The sequence below is a fragment of the Watersipora subatra genome, chromosome 2 (genome assembly GCF_963576615.1).
Source record: "Watersipora subatra chromosome 2, tzWatSuba1.1, whole genome shotgun sequence".
In the NCBI taxonomy this organism is placed as follows: domain Eukaryota; kingdom Metazoa; phylum Bryozoa; class Gymnolaemata; order Cheilostomatida; family Watersiporidae; genus Watersipora; species Watersipora subatra.
In genome coordinates this window covers 67,514,858-67,529,726 of record NC_088709.1, presented here as the reverse complement: position 1 = coordinate 67,529,726, position 14,869 = coordinate 67,514,858, and the positions used below count along the sequence as shown (strand labels likewise).

At 35.6% G+C, this 14,869-nt stretch overlaps 1 protein-coding gene across 1 annotated transcript in view; it reads right to left on the bottom strand.

Annotated features, from left to right (window-relative positions):
* The window catches only part of LOC137386912 (integrin beta-6-like), a 54,715-nt gene that overhangs the window by 19,925 nt on the left and 19,921 nt on the right, over positions 1-14,869 (bottom strand). Inside the window, exons 5-9 of the mRNA XM_068073135.1 lie at positions 13,324-13,455; positions 6,618-6,895; positions 4,120-4,203; positions 2,255-2,444; positions 812-1,152 (exon numbers count right to left, since the gene is read on the bottom strand). Of these exons, the coding sequence (XP_067929236.1) occupies positions 812-1,152; positions 2,255-2,444; positions 4,120-4,203; positions 6,618-6,895; positions 13,324-13,455 (1,025 nt within the window). The remainder of the gene's footprint in view (positions 1-811; positions 1,153-2,254; positions 2,445-4,119; positions 4,204-6,617; positions 6,896-13,323; positions 13,456-14,869) is intronic.

Here is a 14,869-nt window from a genome sequence, read left to right as displayed (position 1 = left end):
TAAATAAACAAAACATATAATATAATAAAATAAATATAATATATATAAATAATAAATAAATAAATAAATAAACATATGCAGCATGATTCTAGACTTGTTGCTAATATCAGCTTTTATCATAACTTAGCATGCAGGAATAAATACCTTGACGTATGAGAACCCATAAATATTGTTTGGAGTTATCCGCTTTGATAGGATAATTCTCAAGGAGTTTTAATGATTTGAGGTAACAGATTTATTATAAACTTGGTAATTTCATTAATAATGAATTGTGAGCTGTAAATTGCTGAATTCTAATGAAAAATGTACTGTTATTTTTTAATTAAAAAGTCTTCATTAGCTGTAGATATGTGCAGAGTTGTAAACTGTCCTGGACACGCAAACAGTGTTGTCACCAAAGAACTAGGAAGATTTTATGAATTAAAATATTGGCTCAACCAACAGGTCAATGCTAGAGAAAGCATCTACCTATTATAAAAGCATTGCTGTTGGGTGGTTTTTGTGTCGTGTATCAGTTTTGAAGTCCTAACAAAATTAAAATACATTGAAAACTGCTTCCATAGTGCATGTCTTCGCAAATCTCAATAGGACAGCTAAATCAAACCTGAAAAGAATTGTGTAGAATCTTTTATGATTCTCCGACAATCGGCTTGCTTGAAATTAATCCTCCGATAGATGAAAATAAAAGAAACAGCATCACTAGCAAACTATTGGTAGTCAATGTGTAGATGTGTCAAGAATAAATTTAAATTTTTCAATTTTAATGTTACTTTTGTTTACAATAATAATACATAAAAAGGTATTGCTTTACCTTGTCCCCACAGTCACATTCACAACTGAGTTCCAACTCAACAGTGACGCGCTCGCTGAGGTCCAAGGGCTTGATGCCGAATGTATACGTGGCACTCTTTGAACAGCTCTCCAGTATCACCTCTGCCTCAAAATGGACATACTGTCCGATACCTGACTCACATGTATCGCTCTCCTCCATCTTCCCATCAGCGCTGCTGCAGTTCGTTCTCATGACCAACTTGACATTGTCAGGGAGGCCAGTGGACCCAAGTGTCACAGTCTTTATGAGGCTCTCATACTGGTCCCTCACCAATGACACGATATTGCTAGAGTCATTGGCTAGGCGTCCAACTACAGAATCTGCAGGGAAATTTTGATAGGCTAAATAGTTGATTATACAATGTATATGTTATATGTATTTAGATATATATAGATATATATAGATATTATTTATACAGTAGAGCGATTTTTGTATCAAATAACTACAAAAAATTAGAAAACAACTTGATAGACGTAAATAAATTTTCATTTAATGTAGAGAAAGTTTAAAACCAAAAAACAGAAGATTTATAACAGAATAATTTTTAAATATAAAAAACCTCAAAAAAGTTCCTGACTGCGAATCGGCAGCAATAAACAACTGAACAGGATAGCTCATGAAATTACTTCAGCTTTAGCACAGCAACTAGACTCTAGGGAATTTTGTTCACATAATTTACAATCTTCTTTGGCTGTTTGGAAACCAGAATAACATAACGTCTTCAAATGAGTCTCTCCCACGAAGAATTGCTTTCAGGAATGCAAATATAATGTTTCAAACATTTTAATATAACTCATAAACAATAGCAGGCCTTCATCTAGATTCTAGAGTATAGTTAAGATAGTAAATTGAAAAGCTAAAAGTGTAAAAAAATTGACTTTATTACATAATGTCTGTATTATTGCTTTTGCAAAATGGTGTAGTGGCGATATTTTACTTGGTTAACTCTACACTATCTAGCCAGAACAACTAAGATAAGGAGCAGGTTAACTATGACAAACAAAATTTTATATCATTCCATGCAGTTATCAAAGCAAAACCAGTGTAACTTTTGACCTTTAAAAATCTTTGCTAGTGGAAAGCAATTGAATTTTCACAAATGATTTTTCATACATGCAAATGGTCATTGCTAACACAAACATCTTTGATTAGTAAAATACTTGTATAATTCTGAATTTGAGTTACAGTGCGGCAGCTGAAGTGCGGCAGCTAAAGTGCATTTGTAGCCTTTGCACCAGAAAAGATAAAAACATGACTAAGATACAGCGAATTTGTAAACAGATCAAATAACAACTAAAATAAACAATGCTATAAATATTTACTTGTCATTGTTTGGGTCGTGTATACCCCGAGACTTCAATCATACTGTAATGGAATAATTTAAAGAGCTGACTGTAATCCAGTCAGCACATGTTCACTTACTTGGTATATGTTGAGAAATTAGCCTGTAGTCCGACTCATAATCCGCTACAGCGAAGATAATACTCGTGCTTGTTTCACTGGCTATGCTCGCTATTTGACTGATAGATGGGTAGTCCTGTGTCGTAGACTTGGAGTACTCATTTCTCTCCAAGTGACAATGCCCGTCATTTGGCTCAAGAACTCCAGCAATCTACACATGACCAGTTGAAAGACACTTTTTACAACGCTCGTTCACTTCGCTTAGCGGAATGTCCTTCGTATGAGCCGAGTCTAAGCTTGCATTTCAAATAAATTGGTGATAATGCAATGATTTTACCAAGTTCTTAAAATATATATTAAAATTATATTAATATTTTTAAGTTTTTATTTTATTTTTAGTTTGCTTGCACATAATGGGAAACATCCCAGAAATGATAGTCTGCCAAATCAAGTCTAAATATATCTATATAATATATAAATAATATATAATATATATGCATAGTAGTACATTAAAATAATATATATCAAAGACATAATATTTCAATAAACTAGAAGAGAATGAATATAGAAAAAAGTTCATTTGCAAAAAAATTCAAGATGGCACAAGTCTTAAGGGGTTGTCACACAGCAACAGAAACAATTATTTTGACTTCAGAAGTCTCAGTTGAATGAAGCAGCTTAAGTTGCTGAAACAAATAAGCTTTAAACCGAGCGGTTTCAGTCATGCTTGATTTTGTTCCGCTAGGGGTAATGGTAACTATGTTTGATTGGACAATGGGTAACGGTAACTCGTGTTTGATTGGACAATGGGTAAAGGTAACTCGTGTTTGATTGGACAATGAATTTTCTACTTCATTGCCTCAGCGTCGCATGTTCTACTGTCATCCATGATCAAGCTTATGAATTGGGTAAAAAATAAGACATGATTGGAATTGCGTGATATTAACACAGGAAATAGTTGGAATGACGTTAATTTTCTAAATTCGGTTCAGAATAGTGAGAGCTGAAAGATTTGTGCACGTCGGAAGTTTCGTTTTCATTGCCATGTGGTCGCGCCTGTGGTGCGCACAAGTTAAATAAAATGAAAGGTTAACAGTATACATTCGCAAACCTCAAGTCAATATAGAACATCACAATCAAAGTTATATTAGAAGATAAATTTTAAAAGAAGATATTAATGCATAGGATATGGAACAGAGCTGTAGGATAGAAGCCTTCACTTAACCAACAACATTACAAAACGCATGAGTTGAAATCTAGTGCAGAATCGAAAAAAAAAACGTTAAACGAGGTGATTTCTGAAACTTCCCTAAATTTTTTTCAGTTTTACTTTGTAATTTCTTTTAAGGCTAACATTATTGTCTACGGTAAATAAAAATTACACTGCGCTTTTGTGTTTAACAATTTATCCTGATAAAAAAATTATCGAAACTTCTGGTTTTATCAAGAAAAAGTTCATAAAATAATATTGTAAATCAACAATAATCATACATAAGAATGCACAGTGAATTGTTGATACATATCTTTATAGAAGATATTTATTAGAGCCTAAAGAGAGAAAAAGAACAATTGGAACTGAAAATTAATGTCGAACAGTTTTACACCTTTAAGACCCTGACCTTCACATTAAAAACAAAAAAATTAGGATACCTGCCAAAGCAAAGCACAAGTAACTTGTCTACATTCAATAGACAGGTAGTCTACAAGTAAACAAGCTTGGAATACTATACGCTAGTGACACTGCCTTATATTTTAACCTAATTAAAAAATTCATCATAACATGTCAGCATTGGTGTCTAAAAGTCTGGTCTCTTTTAAACCTTCTTTGCTATAAAACTAATCACAGCCTTACAGTTACCGAATTATGCACAATATAGGTTACTCACTCTACCATCTGCTGCAATGTGACTCTGCGCATCAGTGGAAAAAAGAATTATCTTTCTCGAGTCCTCCCTCCAACCAATCTTTTTCTACAACAGAGATGAGTTAACACATAGGTGAGGACACAGCCAGTAGAACCAACCTTCAATAGAACCATATAACTTAAAGCCTGGTTCCCATATACGTCGCGAAGCACCGGCGACAGCCCCGCAAGCTATTAGCGTGGAATGGGAACCTACGCGCCGGGTATCGCTGTAGACAGCCGGTAGTTGCCGGCGGCAATGCAATAGTTTAGCGCTATTCAAATTTCGCAAAAGGACGCAGGCAAAACCTTCCCGAAATGCACTGTACAGGTGAAGGTCACCATTATAGAAATGGCATAGCGAGCAAACATTTTATTTGATTACGCGATTATGTTTAGCGATACAGCTTTATATGTGAACAGATACCGCCGAGCCTATCGTCACAAGCGTTTTGCTGCGCAAGTTACCGCAGAAGTCTCGCAATCGATATGGGAACCAGGCTTTAGGCAGGAAAATTCCAACTTCTTGGCCAGACTCTGTATGAAAAAAATTGGTAAGACTACACATTTAGCTTTAGCAAATTTTATTCCGACTATCCACTGCTCAACATCAATTTAAAAATGTCTTAGATCTCAAACTAATTTGAGAAAAAAAATTTGAGGTACTTTGCTTCAGATGGTAAAAAAAATTTAGAACACCCCACCATAACCAGAAAACCAAAATCTTTAAATTTGGTTTTCTGAATAAACATATGCAGCATGATTCTAGACTTGTTGCAAACACCCAGCTTTTATCATAACGTAGCATGCAGGAATAAATACCTTGACGTATGAGAACTCATGGAACATGTTTGGAGTTATCCGCTTTGAGAGGATAATTCTCGAAGAGTTCTAATGATTTGAGATAATAGATTTATTATACAATTTGTAAGTTTTTCAATAATGAATTAAACCTTATGACCCAGTTCAGCTTTCAACTAATATTCTCGTTTCTTACCTTTAGTATGCTATGGTTGTGGTTTACAAAATACTGACCACATTTTCATAATTTATTAGTGTGTAGTTTATTCTGTTACTTGTTCACTTGTCAGTCCCGTCCCCGTGACAGATCATCATGAGAAATCAGTATATATTGAGAAATATCTGATGAAGTAGAAAGGCCCCTAAGTGATGAAATGGTAGCACTCTTGTTTTTGAATCTACCGCCTTGATTTTTATTCTTGTGTGGGGCAATCTTTTTTCCTATCGCTCTTAGCGTGACTTCGGATGGACTGACAGCTCTTATTATATCAAAGACTAGAGATGAGTCCAAATCCAGTTTACAGCGGATTTTCATTCTTAAAACCTTACCCCAATAGCTTGACAGACGAAAGTACAGATGGACAAACATTGATATTTATATATAGGTTAGAATAGAACACTCAAGCTATTTCTACACTTTTATATTTTCCACAAAAAGTCTGAGATACTGAGGATTGGGTACAAGTTGTTACGGGTATAGAAATACATTTCCTAACCCAGACTTTTCTAGTTATCATGAATTCATAGGAAATTCAGTGCACTTTATTTACTTCTGACTCTCTCAATATATATGTAGTTAATGGTGTAAAAATGTTCAATTCATAGCTTGAACTTACCGTACTTTTCAGACTATAAACCGCACCACTATATAAACCGCATCTGCGTTATTTTCCAAAAACGATAAGAAAACAATATATAAGCCGCACCTTTGTATAGGCCGCAGAACTCAGGACGGTGATTTTTAACGCGACAGCAACTTTGCTGTTTAAAACGGAACAGTGCCTAACGGCACTGTTCCGTATTAACCGACACTTTTTAACCTAATCCCCAACAGAACAGTACCGTTAGGCATTGTTTTGTATTTTTTTTCACCGCTAGAGGCGCACTAACCAGAGATTCTGGTTAATGCGCCCTAGCGATGAAAGAAAAAGCCACAGAATAGCCACACCCTTATATAAGCCGCATGACTGAAACCGTCAGAAAAAAGTAGTGGCTAATAGTCCGAAAAGTACGGCATTCACACTAGAATTTAATGGAAAAAATTGAGTCAGTATTTCAACCCCCTTCCAAAAACCTTCTAGGATGAATGATAGTCGAAAACAAATGTTGAACTCAACACTTGTTTTTTTGCAATATTTTCATCATCCTGTGCCATTAGTTAACCATTTGATGATGCACGCTACTCTAAAATGAAAACCCAAGCTATTCTATTTGTAGCTTAGACATTTCAGCACATGTGAGATACACGCAACTCACGCAGAGCATTGCAAGATTAGTACATTATGCATCAGCATGCAACAATTTCCTGTTGAGTGAGTCTGGTCAGCAACAAACAGTTGGTAAACCAACATAAAAGCTGTCAGAAAAAAGATCCAAAATGACTGCGCATTCCAACATCCAGACAGCTCCGTCTCCAATGTACCAACTAGCGTTGTTGTATGAGAGACAGCGGAGACTTACTGTGCAGGCCATTGCCTGTATGAGAGCGTCAAATCCACCTTCTGGTCCATCTTGATTAGCAGATATTTCGGTTTCTCGAACTTGGTCCCCAAATATGGAAGTGTTGTTGGTAAGAGATAGTTGGTGAATGTACCCATATGGTGGTGCGCAAATGCCAGATGGTATACACGGGTTCTGCAGTAAAGCAGGTCTGGTGCTGATGAATGGCATCAGCGGTTTTTCATTAAATGCACCAAAACCTAGCCTCACATCTTTGGAAATATCTGTCAGTTCTTTAGCTACAGGAAATGTGAAAACAATACACTATATTCATGAAAGCATTTTGTTGGCAATGTATAAATTATTCCAAGGCATTTACCGTTGTCCGTTTAAGATCATATGCAGGAGTCATCTTTTTAACCCTTTCACTGCTAACCATGTACAAATTCGGCTATCCGCCTAGTGCCAGCCATTTTACCGAATATTGCCGATATTGCTTCATGATATGTATGCAATATTTTTTCCATTTCAAACTCTATCTAGAACATTTTTGTGACATATTTTGTTTTGCCAATATTTTAACTAACACTGCTATGCCAGAAATTCAATGTACAGACGGTTCCCAACCTACGAACGCGTTACGTTCCGAACGATTGTTCGTAAGGTGAATTTGTTCGTAAGTTGCTTCAGTGCTATATTTTGTATTATAATTTATGTTTAAGGCCTATATAAGTATATTGAAGGTTTATATAAGTATGTTTAAGGCTTGTATAATTAACCTGTATTGGTTTGTACTGAAAAAAATATTTAATAAAATGGAAATAATACTTTGGTGGACGCCGGGCCATGACACTGCATTTCTTATTTATTGTCATTTCTATTATAATGTTGTTTTAATCGTTATGCTATCACTTATCGTTGTTGTCTTATTTTTTGTATGTGTTGTCCTTTTATCATATCGTTGTTTCACTCGTTATGCTATTGTTATATCTGATATACCGTAATAACACCATCACTTATCGTCACTTAGATTGTTGTCATACCAACGGCTAGCGGTCCTATTTATTCACCTTGTTAGCCGGTGTTCTTACCGTTTGCCGGAGCGGTTGATATTATTGTATATAAATGAGTGCGCTCATTTAGTTGAGCAGAACAGATAGCCGTACGCTCTTTGGCTAGTGAAATTTCCTTCGCTAATTAAAAGCTGAATGAAATTACATGCACTCTCTTATCTTTATTTATTAGTAGAGATCTTGCCAAGTAAAGGCCGGCAAATCTCTTTACAATACGTATGTAAAGTTCAAACAAAGTTCAAACAAATAATTCGAAAGTTAATCGAGTTACGAACAACGTACATGCATTCGTATGTACCGTTGTTCGTAACTCGAATGTTCATAAGTAGGGAACCGTCTGTATCTATACTTTGTGCGATGATAAAGCTATGTCAGGTGATCGCTACGATGCTAAGACGATCCTCCACAATATTCCCTTACTCTTAAAAAACTATTACTTTCACCACTATCAGAGTCACTGCTGCTACTTTAATTGTCTGTATAATCACGAAAATCTAAATCTGAATTAGCTATAACGTCATCGACATAAGTAATTACCTGTTTTCTGGCTCGCGCGATACCTCAGCAAAACTTACATAAAATTGTTCGTCTTTAGGTTAGTAGTTCTCAAACAAAAGTTTAAAATTGCTTCGTTATTTTAGGCTAATTTTATAGAGATATTTTCGGACAACATTGTTAATATTATAAAAGTCCTAAAGACCGTGGGTTATGTTGTAAAGGAATAATAAAATGAAGTTACTACACAATTGCTGGGAAATTCGCAAAAATGTGTCTGTGGCACTCGACCCTAGAAAACACATAAATGTGTCTCTGGCAGCGAAAGGGTTAATTATAACTGTGAATGTAAGAGAAGACAACTCATATATTTGTCAACATTGCAACCAATTTGTCAACATAGCAACCACCAACATGATGAAGTGGACCCTAGCATTGTGATTACTACATGGGTGGCAAAATTTTCAGCAATTTATAATCGATCAGGCAATTTTTTTTCCAAAACTTGGCATACGAAAAATGTATTTAATGGAGAGATTGCGCTAAAGCACACAAGTGCCAGAAACAGTACAACACAATGACCTTTAGAGTCACCTCTGAAAGATGGTGTGACACAAAGTTTTCCCAATTTTATAAGGTAATAAACTTTTCGTGCTCGGATTTATGCCCCAAACAATTATAAATTTTCCTCACTGGGCTGCACTCTCTCCAATGTAATGAGGAAATGTTGATGCCGGCATGTTTTAGTCACCATGTAAGCAATACTTCACTTATGAGTATACAGCAAAAACTTTGAATGTGTCTATATTTTAGTGCTGGTAAAAAATGGAAATTTTTTATACTTAGAGTCATACCTAAACATACGAATGCCCAAACACCCAGTGCCCCAAGATACAAGAAAATCGAGATAGGAGCAGCATTTTGAGCAAGTTGCTTTTTTGAGATACGAGCATACGAGCTGGTTCTCGGTGGCCAAGTATGCGATAGGCCACATTCATGAGCAGCATCGCTCGATCTTTCTCCGCAAATCAGGTTCAAAAAAGTTTTTAAAAAGTTGACTAAGAGTTATAGTGAACGCAAAATGTGCCAAACCGAATACAGATTTATCATAAAAAATTAGGACGACAAAATTAAAAAAAGTTTCGTAAAATATTAAAACTTAAGTGTGAGTTTAGTAAGCTAAATTTATTTAAGTTAAATTCAAAGTTTGTGTTACATAGCATCACAAAGGTTTATCTGTTTAGTTTAGAGAGCTTGAGGAGTGAAAGAGATTGGCAGAAAGCAAGAGCTTTTTGATAAATACGAGGAGAAAATAACGTAGAGAGTTGAGAATACAATTTTAATATCAGAAAAAAGTTCAAGTGATTACACGCAAGTCTTCACTGTTATAGATCTTGACTGAATCAAGAGACCAGAAACCTTAAAAAATAATTAATGATAACCATGAAGCTACGTCTCCGGTAAGCAGCACGCGGTAGGAGAGATAACTTCAGTCAGATAGCCAACTGTATATAAGCAACGAGCTGTAATTAATCAAAACAAGATTACTCAATGCATGACTTATCAGGCACGCTGCCACTGTCGCTGCCTCCTATCCAGATGACACTTGTTAGTTAAACAATGATGTGAATACAATGTGTCTGTTACTCAAACAATTACAGGCTTATCATCTGCTCTTCCTAATGTAAACTTTGTAGGAGCCTGATGAGTGAAAGGTGGGATTGAATTCCCCGCCTCCACATCCTCCTCACACATCTAAATTTGCTGACAACCCTAAACTCGTAGACACTCTTGTAAGCTTGTGACAGCGTCATCTAATGATTATGTATTGTTTTATTTATGCAATGATACATGGAGATGTAATTGCCACTATGTTTCCCTGATGCAATTAATCCGCAAGATAGAAACGGAAGAAACCTAGAAGTGAAGCAAAGTTTTTTACTGGCAAAATGTTATAGAATGTTTCATGCTTGCAAAAGATAGACACAGCAGTTCCATTTTAAACACTTTCCTCATTTTAGTAGCTCCTGTTTCGAAGCGTGCTGTTAAGCGAGACAGGAGTGCGCTGCGATGACCTTCTGACCTCTGGCGTAGAATTCCTTATATTTTTTACCAAAGCGCCTGCATTAATTTGACGCATGCGAATGTTCATTGAACGACTTACTACACGATAACTCAATGTCCATACAATTCCATATCCGCTTCATACGCACAAAGAAAACAGTGTATAGCTTCACAATTCTACGTAAACGGTATGTCGCTTTTGGGTTCAGCACACTTCAGGGTTCCCTATGCTTTTAGGTTCCTTAAGCAAACTATTGATGGGTACATGTGATAAAACGTCCAAAAAATATTTTAAAATGGGATATGTGATAACCATTTATTGAATCCTTTGTTTTCTCAATGATTAGAGACCCGAAAAACGAGTATAGGAAAAAACTAGCACATTCCACTGATTACAAAACAATCATTTGGCTATTGATGCCTAAAAGCACTGAAAACACTTGTAATGACCTTGGGGTCAGTGTTTTAATGACGCATTGCTAAGCATGTGTTTATTCTCATACGCTTATCCACTGTCCCTCTAAAAACCTAACATGTTAGTGTGTTAGTTGTATGTGGTTAGAATCTAGATGCCTTAAGCGTACCCGACCAATAAGGACTTATAAGAAATCCGAAAACGACCAAAACAAGCAGTTTGACTGTTCGCCAATCATAAGACATAAAAAAATTATTACAATTTTACCGTTTACCTACAGTAGGAGCTTCTACAATGTAAATAATCCGTTCCAAGAACGTTGTAGGGAATAAAAATTACGTTATCGGGAATTTACGTTCGACGAACAGTAAAATACATGTTAATTTCTAACCTTCCAAACTCACCCCGTTGGCCAAACAAAAAGGAAAAACTATATTTAAATTTTTGGTTTGTAGGCTATAGGCCTATCGTAATTGTTGTGTTAGTGGTCTGCATCGAAAGTTTTCCTTCTTTTAATGATCAATCCCACTGATTTTATCGGCGATCATTGCGGTAATTTTACAAGTTGATAAGGATTGCAAATTTTCGACGTTCCTTTACACCGATTAGTTTTTTTCAACACAGCAATGTCTATTTTGTAAAGGAAAATTAATAAGAAATATTTTATCAGTCTACAATAAAGCAAAACAAAAATATATTATTACTATAAAACGAACAGTGTCTACCTAGAAATTCCACTGTCATACAGCCCATGACCAAACTATTAAAAAGTAGTTCTCAGCAGGAATTGACAGAGTATAGTGTAAATGAGACTTGTTTGAGATGATATAAAATAAATTTGAGGGAGCACGACTCTAAAAAAGTGCAACTAACAATTTATTTTGGAGGTAAGGTTGGGTTGAAACCAGGTATACGAGTAATTGGTTAATTGTTGATATTGCAATATCTATTATAAGTATAGAGTATCTGTTAAAGGTCGCGCAGTCTAGAAATATTCGAAATCGCTTGTGTTTGGTCATGGGATCAGTGCATTTTACTTCTAGACCAAAGTGATAATGGAAAAAAGAAAGGGTACTGATGGTTGAGAAATGCAATATTAGCAGTCAAATGGCACTGCAGTGCAATAGGATAACAGGATAACTGCAATGGTAGTTGTAATGTACTGGGTGCGGGTGTTATTATATACAACAAATAGCAATAATGAAAGGAAAAGATTATATGTTTATATCTCTCCCCCTGCAACAGGAGAAATGCAATATTGGCCAATACTAGAAGTAAAACGCACTGATATTATTAGAATAACCAATATTATTGATATAGTAATAATATAAAACCAATGCACAATTTTGTTTACATTTACAAACATCATAGCTAGCAATATCAAGAAGTTGTGATATTTATATAGATTTTTAGAAAATCTGTACTACGTAGTCATTGTTCTGTAGTCATCCAAACTTATAATTAAATATTGTACTAACCTCATGAGGATCGTTAAAAAAAATCATCGTCATTTCCTTTACTTACACTGCGTTGGACATCAGTTAGAATACCAAAGTACTCAGATTTCAGTTCTCCTACGTTAATTTACAGAAACCTTCGGCAATTCGACAATGCTATAGACTGGTGAAATGTGCACGTTATTTTTCCGTGAAATGCGCACGACTTAATCGTTCTATTCTCTGTTGCTCGGCGTTTCAATTTCCGGTCTTAACTTTTATTAAACCAAGCTTGTCAAGCGTCTTGTGAAGAATTTCAGCCAAATTAATTTGTCTATTTGTGTATAACCCGTTCAGATGGGTAAGTTTTAAGAGAATATCGACAATTTACAAAGACTTGGTAACATATTTAAATAGGCTTATATGTGTTTTGTATCGTTATTATACTTTAACGACATTACAAACCGATGGTTAAATTTGTTGATGAGATTTCGAGACAAGGGTTCGTCTCATTTTTGATGAATAATTTTCATAAGTTGTGTGCACATGCATTTATCATAAAAACTCACAAACTTCGCTCCGCTCGTTTGGTCGTGGGACTATAAACGAACAGTGTCTACCTGTTCATGGTCTACTTGTTTCCAGGGGTCAAGGTTACGATAAAAGATAACTTTCAGCGATACTCCCAATCCGGACATTCAGATCGGTAAACCAACACTGTAGCACCTGTACCAATCTATCGCCTTCAAGTATTAACGAACAAACGCAAAGCTAACTATTCTCTGTTTTGTCGACACATCTGACAATCTATCACAACAGATTATAATGTCATAAAAGGTCTATAGGCTATATAATATATAGCGCTATGCGTACGTCATTTTTTCACAAGGGCAGCAAGATAAATTACCATTCGAACCAAATTTGAGAACTTCGTTTTCGCCCCGACTTGACATGTTACTTTTTATGGAATTTTTACATCGTACGAAGCAAAAACTTCACATAAATTATTTACGTTATTCGAAATGTGTGTTACAGGAGCGTTTACTGTATGTTGTAAAGTATTATTCAATGAAAAATGTTTATGTAATTTTTATTATTATAGTTTGTGTCTCTGACAGCAACAGATTGATGAGTTAGCCAATGAGCGAAGCATAAACCATGAATATAAAAGTGACCTATATAGGTGACCTATAAAAGTGACCTATGAAGGTGCCCTATAAAAGTGACCTATATAGGTGACCTACCTAAAAGTTCGCCAAGGTCAATGATCTTGCTCTTATCATCCAGCATTGAGTAAGACATGTCCATAATATAGTAGAGATCCACAGGGTAGTCTTCTGCGATACGGAATGTTATTGGTATCTTTACCGACCTGCCTGCAAGGAAAAACATCAGTGAGAATATCATATATCTATTATTAGGTCCATATACAAACTCAAAAGGAATGTTTACTATAATAAGAGCAGTGTCCGTGTATCCAAGGCAATGGTTGGCTGTTGAAAAAAATTGTATCATGAGGAATTCGAACTTGAGACAATTCAGCTTGGTAGACCAACACTTGAACACCTGCACTAATCGTTCCCCTTCCACTACATCGGAATAATTGTGTAGGATGTTATGACGCCTGACGATCTCTCACAGAAGTCTAGACTAAAATGGTACTAGCGTACTATAAAACTATATTAGTTCTCTCGCAGTTTGTGACAGATGGTCAGGTGTAATAACTATACGTCCTAATATTCCAAAATACAGTAGATGCCCCTACAATGTAAATAATTCATTCAGGAAGGGGTTACGTTATAGGGATTTTACGTTATAATAACAGTAAAATACATGTAAATTGCCTAGTTCATCAAAAAAAAGTAGATTTAACATTTTAATTTGTGGGCTATACCATAACTGCAGTGTTATCGGTTTGTATCAACAACTTTTCTCCTTTTTCCCGTCAATCTCACTGGTTTTACAGACTATGATTGCTGTAATTTTACAATAGGTTAATGGGGAGCGCGCATCTTCGAAGTTTATTTACAACGATTTGCTTATTTTTTAACAGCAAAGTCTATTCTGCAAAATAAATCTAATAACAAATATTTTATATGTCTACAATAAGCGAAACAACAAAATATTTTTACAATAAAAAAGCAGTACTAACAGTTCGTCATGTATCTGTACCCGAGGGTCAAGGTTAAAATAAAAGAGAATTTTTAGCGATACTCCAACTCGTGACATATAGATCGGTAAATCGACGCTGTAACACCTGGACCATCCAATTGCCTTTGTATTTACAAAAAAATGCGCAGCTATCCTATTCTCTTTTTTGTCAACACATCTGACAATCTATCGCAATGAGCTAGAATGTCATGGACGCTGTATATATAATAGAAATAATGCTATACGCAGATCATTTTTTCTCTCCAGAGTGCGGCAAGATAGATTAACGTTTAAATCGAATTTGAAAACTCGCCCTGACTTGAAACTATCTTATATGGAATTTTTTACGTAGCACGAAGATAAAATTTCACATAAATTCTTTACGCTATGTGGAATTAATGTTATAGGAGAGCCTACTGTACTGGTAGGCAGTCCATTGATGTAGGTGCTATAGTATCGGTCCATCAAACAAAATATTGCGAGTTGTGAATCCTAGATGACACAATCTTTTTGCTCAACTTCAAACTGAGGCTTCCGAACACAGCTTCTATTAATTATGGTAACAAAGTCCGCCCATGGCAGCAGGCAGGAGAGCGAGTGACTCATCGAGTGACTCATCGTGGCAGCTGAATGTTTGTA